This window comes from Geospiza fortis, unplaced genomic scaffold, assembly GCF_000277835.1.
Source record: "Geospiza fortis unplaced genomic scaffold, GeoFor_1.0 scaffold195, whole genome shotgun sequence".
NCBI lineage: Eukaryota > Metazoa > Chordata > Aves > Passeriformes > Thraupidae > Geospiza > Geospiza fortis.
The window spans coordinates 4,535,656-4,543,720 of NW_005054324.1; the positions used below are offsets into that span (position 1 = coordinate 4,535,656).

Below are 8,065 nucleotides of genomic sequence, written 5' to 3' on the forward strand. Positions count from 1 at the left end.
GTAGGGAAAAAGCAATTCTTCACCTTTCTCCTTACTCTTAAAGCTCTTTGGTTTGCTCTCAACAAAACAGCAAGTAATGGAAGCAGCTGTTTTCCTTTAAGTCAAATGCAGTTTTCTGGGCAGTGAGACCTTACACACACGTCATGGTTTAGGAATGGCTGTTCCCAGTTCAGTGCCCCCACCAAGACTCTCCAAACCATGTTCTGCTCTCTCTCACTCCCTCATTTTCCTCTCTCCATCCCCTGTAGCAGAATGGGGAGGAGAGCTGGAGACACAAAAGGCAAAGGTCACAACTTGAGATAAGAACAATTTACTGGAAACAGCAATAGAACAAGAAAATGAACAGTAACAGCAACAATACTAATGACAGAGGGTACAAGAAAAGAAATTATGCACATGGAAAAAATCCCTGATAGTAGATCAGAGGGCCTACTCTGCCATGCTTACTCCACTTCAAGGAACCTCTTCTCCTCAGAAGATAGTCCCTTTCTCCCACCCCTGGCAGTGATGTGAAGTGATACAGAATAAACTCTGCATCCCAGCCATGCCCACTCCTGGCTACAGCCAAAAATTACCCCTGTCCTGACCAGAGCCAGGGCACCTCTGTGTGACAGGAGAGCACAGGGCAGCATGCCTAGATGGCCTGTGACAGCTCTCTATCCCTGGCTTATGTCAAACACAATCACTCCCATGTTTCCATTCTTACTAATGGGATTTTACCCCTTTAGCATAGTAAGTATGTTAGGAAAAGTGCATCCTCCAAGATGGAGTAGCAAATGAATGTATGTCAGTGACAGCACGTAAGACAGCTGGGTGGTGAAAGCCCCCTACCCACCCCCTGTTAAAAACAATCAAGAGCCCCTTTGGTTAATACACACCCTGTCAGCAACTGATCATATTTGTCACTTCAAACACTGCTCAGAGGGGCTTTGAGTTGCTTAAGGCATCATTTGTAGACAGAAGAAGGAAGAAATAAAATTTGTAATTAAATCTGTTCCAGCAGCAGATTCCAGTTTCAGTTTTGCTGCTCTTTTAACCAAAAAATTCAAGCAGCATTTATAAACTGCCATTATCCAGAGAATTCCTTTCAGTGAAGTAACACCTCCATAGTTGAAAACTATCTGATAGCTGGCCTTTGAAATTACAGCTGGATGTGGACTCAATTCTAAAGGTGTAGCTTGTACAAAACTGTATTTTTTTGTCAGTGTCAGCTTAGCAGTGTCAGTCCACAGGCTGTGCACACACACAGAGTAGAAGGTACAGAACGAAGTTCTGCTTAAAGCTTTGTGCAACAGAACAGTTGATATAAAAACCCAAGACCAAAACCCAAAATCTTTTTCTTTGCTAGCACATATTTCCCCATTCAGCATATATCCTTGCAAAAATTCAAATTAAAACAAGTATCTACTACATGTAAATTTATTTCTAGACTTTCAGTCTGCTCTGCTTACGTAGACAAACGGTCCCAAACAGAAGTTTTATGGAGATACCTCTGTAGGCATGTATCAGAATTGCAGCAGAAAACAATGAAAAACACATTGTAGCACATTGTTCTGGGGTGAAGACCACCCATAGCTTTACCACAAATATGAATTCATTAATTGTAGTAAAATGCTGCTCTACATTTTTAAGCACTTTGGAGCTGGTATTCCATCATCAGATGAATGTTTTTCCAAACCATAGTTCTTACTGGGAATTTCATGTGTAGGAAATGCTATGAACAGGAGCTGCAGCAAACTGTCTCATAAAGATTCTCTATCACTTCTTGTTTTAACTACTATCCTCTGGAATTTTGTCTGTTTCCTCTGAAAAAAATCAGAATCCTCTGATTTTTTCTTACTAATCCTTAACATTCACTCTATACTTTAAGTAACACTTGAAGTAAATTCTTATTTGAGCTTTTTTTTTCTCTCCCCCACTGAATAACATTTTTTGCAGTGATCCCATTACACCTGAAGAACTTGAACATATATTTACTTGTTTTTTTCACAACTCCATTTAAATATTTGGTCTTGCCCTATATGGTAGTATCCCAGTTCCTGCCAGTTTTACATCTTAATGCAATGGCTTGGCCAAAAAGTGACCTAATCTGCATAAATTCTTGTGATCTAAAGTACTGGTATTGAAAAGCTAAGCACTCATCCCTGTTAAGACAATAAACTCTCTTCCTTCTGTTGCAAACCTCAGCTTGTATCCTCTGGGCTCCACTGCCCTTCTTACAGTCCCACTTCCTGCTGCTCAGTAGGCAAAGGATTAGCATCAAGCTAAGCATTTCAAAGCCTTGTCTGTAAATCTCTGGATAACTGCAAAAGCTGATGAGAAAGTTCAATCATTGCTGAACAGCAGGTCACCTACCAGGAACGCCTCCTTGTTTCTGCAATATGTTATTTATTTACATTCTGTCTTTCCAGCTGGAGTTTCCAGAGTATGACATGTCCAAGAGCTTAAACTCAACTCAATTTGGAAAGACTTCCAAAGTCCGTAAGTTTTTAAATTCTCTTAAAACACAGATTTTAAGGAGCCAAATTACACAGGCACCCCTAAAAACACTATTCAAAGTTTATTTTGTTTTCTTTTCTTTTTTCCCTGGAAATACCTTTTTTTTTCTTTTTAATTACAATTTTATCACTTTTTTTGCACTTATCCATGTAGTTGGAGCAATTAATAGATTCATGTTCCATTATTGGTCTTTCATAGTTCTATTATTTCCCCTCACAGCTCCTCCTTTTATATTCAGATATTCTTCTCCCTTAATGTTGGCTGTGTGTGATGTACTTCACATTCTATGCATATTTTCCCTTTCCACTAGGAAGGTGATGTTTTGATTCAGTTTTCCTACATGCTGCAACGTATGTGGAGGAAGAAAGATGTGAAACCAGCAAGACATGCCTGGAGTTTTCACTGGATCTTAGTATACCAGTATTAACCCAATCTCCTGCTGGTTCAGATTTTGAGTGTATTAAAATACATATTTCAGTAATTTAAAAACTATTAGAGTAGACATCTAAACTTTTATTAACATTTTAGAAACTGAAATCACACAAGAAACTCACCAAAGGAAATAAGACTTTTACTTGTAAATAAGAAAATTGTAAATAACAGCTAAAAGTCATTATTTACAATTTTACAAGACGCTCATCTTCCAGGAACCAGAGCCCACAGGCGCTGCACATTCAGGACACAACAATCTCAGGACTTCACCCACCAGTCACACACTCACACCTCTCAGCACTGACCAGGACAAGTAACTAAGGTCCAAATCTCCAAATCTTTTCAGTGACTTCTACTGCTCCATACAAAGACTATCAAGGAGAGCCATTTTTAAATGTCTGTCCAGTAATTCCTTTCTATACAGTGATCCTTAGTATGAACAAATATGTAGTTATTATTTTATTTCTATGCATTATATTTAGAAGCAGAAACATGTACATTTTAATCCAACAAACTATACATTCATTTGGAGCATTATGTTGGATGAAGCTACCGATGACAAATTTTTCACAGTTATGAAATTGAAATAAAAGTCAAATACAAGAAAAACCTCATTATTTGGAGAAATCTTTATTAAACATTTAAATACAATATTCAATAGTAAAAAAATAATGTCATGCATATGTAGAGTTTTTAGGCAGGGATCTCAGACAAGGTGTGTGGTAAAACTGATTTATTTTACACTGAAGTTCAAAACACCTTTTTATTTATTCCTTTATGAAGACATGTTTAGAAAAAATGTACAATATCAGTATCTTTCACAGTTGTTAACAAAAATATAAAAACAGAAATTCATGTTTTCACACCCTATATAAATAAAAGCAAAGAAGATTCCCTTCAATTTAACTCCTAACTTGTGAAAACATTTGGGTATGGCCAGTGTCCAAAGTTTTATAATATTCATTTGTTGTAATTATTTTCTGTTGATGCAATTATGCAAAAATTCAAGAAAACATTCTTAAGTCAGCAGAGTGCTGAACTGCTGGATCAATTCCAAAATATTTTTATTTTTTAGAAATTTTTAAAGGAAATATGCACTCACCACTTTTAATATTGGTTTTCCCTATACACAGATCAATAAAGAACAATATCCTGGCTTATGACATATAAATCCAGTGTAATTTTTAACGTACAAGAAAATTATCAGAGGATATATGATGAAATTTTAACACAAATTGCATCATCTATTAAACGGCCCTCAAAAATAAAAAAAATAAAATCTCATCTACTATCAAAATAATGATCTACTTACAAATATTGCATCTTGCTTCTGAAATTCTTTAAAAACAGCTGCTGTAAATACTAAGTAATTTTGCTCTGATGGAAAGAATTTGATTTGACAGGGATTTCTACATTAATTATCCTTAGAGAATCATGTCCTGAACTTGTCTTAGAGACTTCTGAATGCAAAGTAAAACCACCACATAGCTTTCTAATCCAGCAGAATTTTCAATCCATGATAGCACCAGATCAGTTCTGTATCTCTAAATTTAGGCACACAATCTGATTATTTAAGGTGGAAAGGCAGATCAAGCCTTTGAAAATACAGATCCAGCTAACAAACATGCTAACAACTTTGGTACCCAACAAGGCCACCCCAGAATCATTACCATCTACCAAGTATCAATATTCATTTTGCAATTTTACTCTACCTTACTTTTGTGGTTGACTTTAATTTTAGTGATAATCACTACGTGGTCACGTTCACAACCCCATCAGAATCTACAGTAACTGGTACATGTAGCAGTTACCTGAGTGTTACTAACAGGAGGAGTTTGTCTAAATGTACAAATCAGTACAAAAATCAAGGAAGTCTCTAAAAACCAACCTACCTGTCAAATTGAGAACAGTAATACTGGCTTGCACAAAGTAGTCTGAGTTTACTGAAGAGCTTTGTATCTCTGCCTCTGGTGACATAATTTAATACAAAAATGAACACGCAGCATCATCCTGACTACATTTTTCGGAGTAAAATTCATGAATTTCGAGTAACCTCATCACTGCCTTTTTGAAGGATAGATGGAAAGTAGATTGCTTCCATCAACCTCAGCCAAGCAGCTTCCAGTGAAAAGCTTAACACCTCCACTTGCCTTTAGATCACAAAGTCATGTGCCAGGAAAATAGCAAACATATCAAAGTATAATTCCCATTCCCATTCATACATAAACTAAAAATTCATAAAAACAAGTTGAATTCCTAAGAATGGAACAAAGATATTTTTTTTTAATACAGTCTCTGATCCCAGCCCCCCACAGAAACTGAGTCTTACTGGATTACTTGCAATTAGCAGCACATGACTGACTATACAACATCTTCAGCAACTGTGGTGTCAAAAATTTGGTAATAAACTTGATTTTTCATTGCGTCTCTGACATTATAGGATTTGATGAAGCATTCCAGCCATGGCAAGTCACCTACCAACAAAATCCAAATTACTGTTCAATATTAATTTCTAATTTTTATAGAAGGCAAGCATAACTTGAGCAAGATATTAACTAGGATATCTAAATGTATACAATAGTTAATACGAAGAAAAATTGTTAACTTTGAAATTCCAATTGTTATCTTTTAAGTTTCCCACAAGATCTGAAATGGTGTTCAGTAACAGTCTTCCAAGACTTGTCCTCTCCACCAGCACTCCACAAAACACTTGGACCCAGTAGTCATGCCACAGTATAAAATACATATATGTAAAGACTTTCCAATAATAAAATTTCATCCCCATGTGTCTCAATGAGAAAATCCTTTACAATCTTTATTACAGGACAACTTTTTAAAGTATGGCAAAGACTCCAGGGTGATTGCAGTGGCCACTGACAGCCATGTACTTGGAGCATGCTCTGGAGGTTGGAGCTGCATCACACATCCATCTACCTTGGACATGTTTAATTTAGGCAGAGATACTTTCTGCCACAACACATGCACTGCACAAAAATCTCTGTAAATGGATTTGGATTAAGCATTGCTCAATTTTCATGGATATTTCCCATTGCAAGGGATGCTTTAAGTCAGCATCAAAAGCAGGATATCACCTGGGTGTGCTTTGGGAAAACGGAATTTCCTTTCCGTTTTCCCTAACATGCCGTGACATTCAGTATGAGGGTGTTCTGGTTAACTCCCATATGAAGGCAGATGGCATGTTAGTGGCTGCACAGGCATGGCTGTATTCACACACCACTGCATGCTACATGAGAATTTAATGAACCATTTATTTTCTTTCTCAGAGGTAGAGTTAATATGAAAGACGTGCTTCAGAACAAATTAACATGAGCCCTGCTTTTAAGCTCCAGTATTTTCCTGTATGGAGTTTTGCCTGTGCCTAAGTTGAATTCTAAGACTTTTCATATGCAATAGCAGATTGAAATACTGCTTTCCTTCCCACCCCCCTTTTAAAATAACAGCAAACTGACCTAATTTTCTTCCTGGAGGACAGAGCGCATTCATGGTCATCTGCATCTTTTGCTGAAGAAAATTACTAGTTAAGATTTCAGAGGCAGGAATTTGGAAAAACTTCTCCTGAAAGAGAACAGAAGAATATAAGGTACTGAAAGAGCTGTAAAAAATCATTAGCCAGAACCTTGATTGCATTTTCTTTAAGGAATTTAAAATCAGGTAACACAACAGAAGAACAGTATTATTTCAAAAACCTGTTTGGATACAGAAAAAACTCAAGCTGTCTGAAAAAATTAATGCTTTTTTTTTCAGTACCCCTGAGTATTTAGGGACTAGAGCCACCCGGAAAGCACATATGTCAGTCTCTATACATAACTGGCAGATATTCCTCATGAACCTCCACAACCAGACAGTATCAGACAACGTTAGGGCCAGAGAGGATGGTCAGTTCCCCTCAACAGTCCCTCACATCTTGAGAGGAACAAAATCACTTGAAAACAAGGGGCACTGCAACCTGGCTTTATATTTGTGGAATTCTCTTAGTGTGAGTTTCATTTGCTGGCAGTTTTAGAAACTATGGAAAAAAGGCTTATTCTGTGGGGTAAACATCTAAATGGAGACAGAAAACAATAAATGAAACACTAAAATGTTAAATAAACATTTTCTGTGTATTTTTAAACTACATACATTGAGCATTACTGAAAAAGCTCCAAGTTTATTCTTTCCAAGTTTGTTATCTGATTTTGGATCTCTAAAGGTTTATCATCTTATAACTTCTCATAGTGAGCTAGGGTTTTTGGTAGTAATTTCTCATCACTGTTAAAAGATACAAATAAGAACAATCTGCCTCTGTATAACTTTTGCATGACATGTTTAATGGCAATGATCAGAAGTCAGTGGATAATCCAGCAGCAAAAATGACACAGATAACTTTCTCTTCTCTCTCTTCAGTCTTCTTCTGACTATAGAACTTTTTCATTTTTTTTCCTTCACTGACTTTTCCTGTAAGGAGGGGAGGAAAGAAAAGCAGTGTGTTCTTATGGAAGCACAACTGGAAGCTAATGTAAAGCTGCACTTCAAAGCAGCCCAGTTCCTTCTCAAGTGGTGCTGAAGGACTGGAGTTTAGGCTTGGAATCTCTTGGCTTGTCTTTGAAGTACCACCAGCACGAATGGGAGCAGCTGGCACTTCAGAAGAAACTGTAGGTATTTTCCTGCAGCTAAACTGTAGTACTGAGCAGTATCTGCTAAGAAAGTGAGCCACCCTGAAGTAAAAGTTTTTGAAATTCTGCATCAAGAGATGGTTTAAATCTTTCCCCCCAACTTCAATTTGCAGTTTTATTTTTCTTGATAGAAAAAGGAAAAAGGACAGTAGAAGGAAAAGATGACTGGCTGACATGGGGATTGTAGTGTTTGATCTCCTTTGCTGTTAAAACACCATGTATTTTAAGAAAGAACACATTTTATCCTGATATTATTTTTACTTACAGTACTAAAATTAAACAAGGAAGAGTATTCTCTTTAAAGTTCCAGTCAAAGTAATTTAATATAATGGTGGAATATGTGCAGATATATACACATTAAACAACACTACTGTGCAGAAAAAAGTCCCACTAAATTTTTTTTCTGTCCCCTTTTGTCACACCCACATTGCCATGACAGGAAAACCATCCAGTCTTTAGCA

General features: G+C 36.8%; 1 protein-coding gene across 1 annotated transcript in view; it reads right to left on the reverse strand.

The window, feature by feature from the left end:
* Positions 1 to 3,545: 3,545 nt before the first annotated feature.
* The window catches only part of POT1 (protection of telomeres 1), a 59,828-nt gene continuing 55,308 nt past the window's right edge, over positions 3,546 to 8,065 (reverse strand). The window contains exons 19-20 of the mRNA XM_031056911.1: positions 6,402 to 6,507; positions 3,546 to 5,405 (exon numbers count right to left, since the gene is read on the reverse strand). Of these exons, the coding sequence (XP_030912771.1) occupies positions 5,293 to 5,405; positions 6,402 to 6,507 (219 nt within the window). The 3' untranslated portion in view covers positions 3,546 to 5,292. The remainder of the gene's footprint in view (positions 5,406 to 6,401; positions 6,508 to 8,065) is intronic.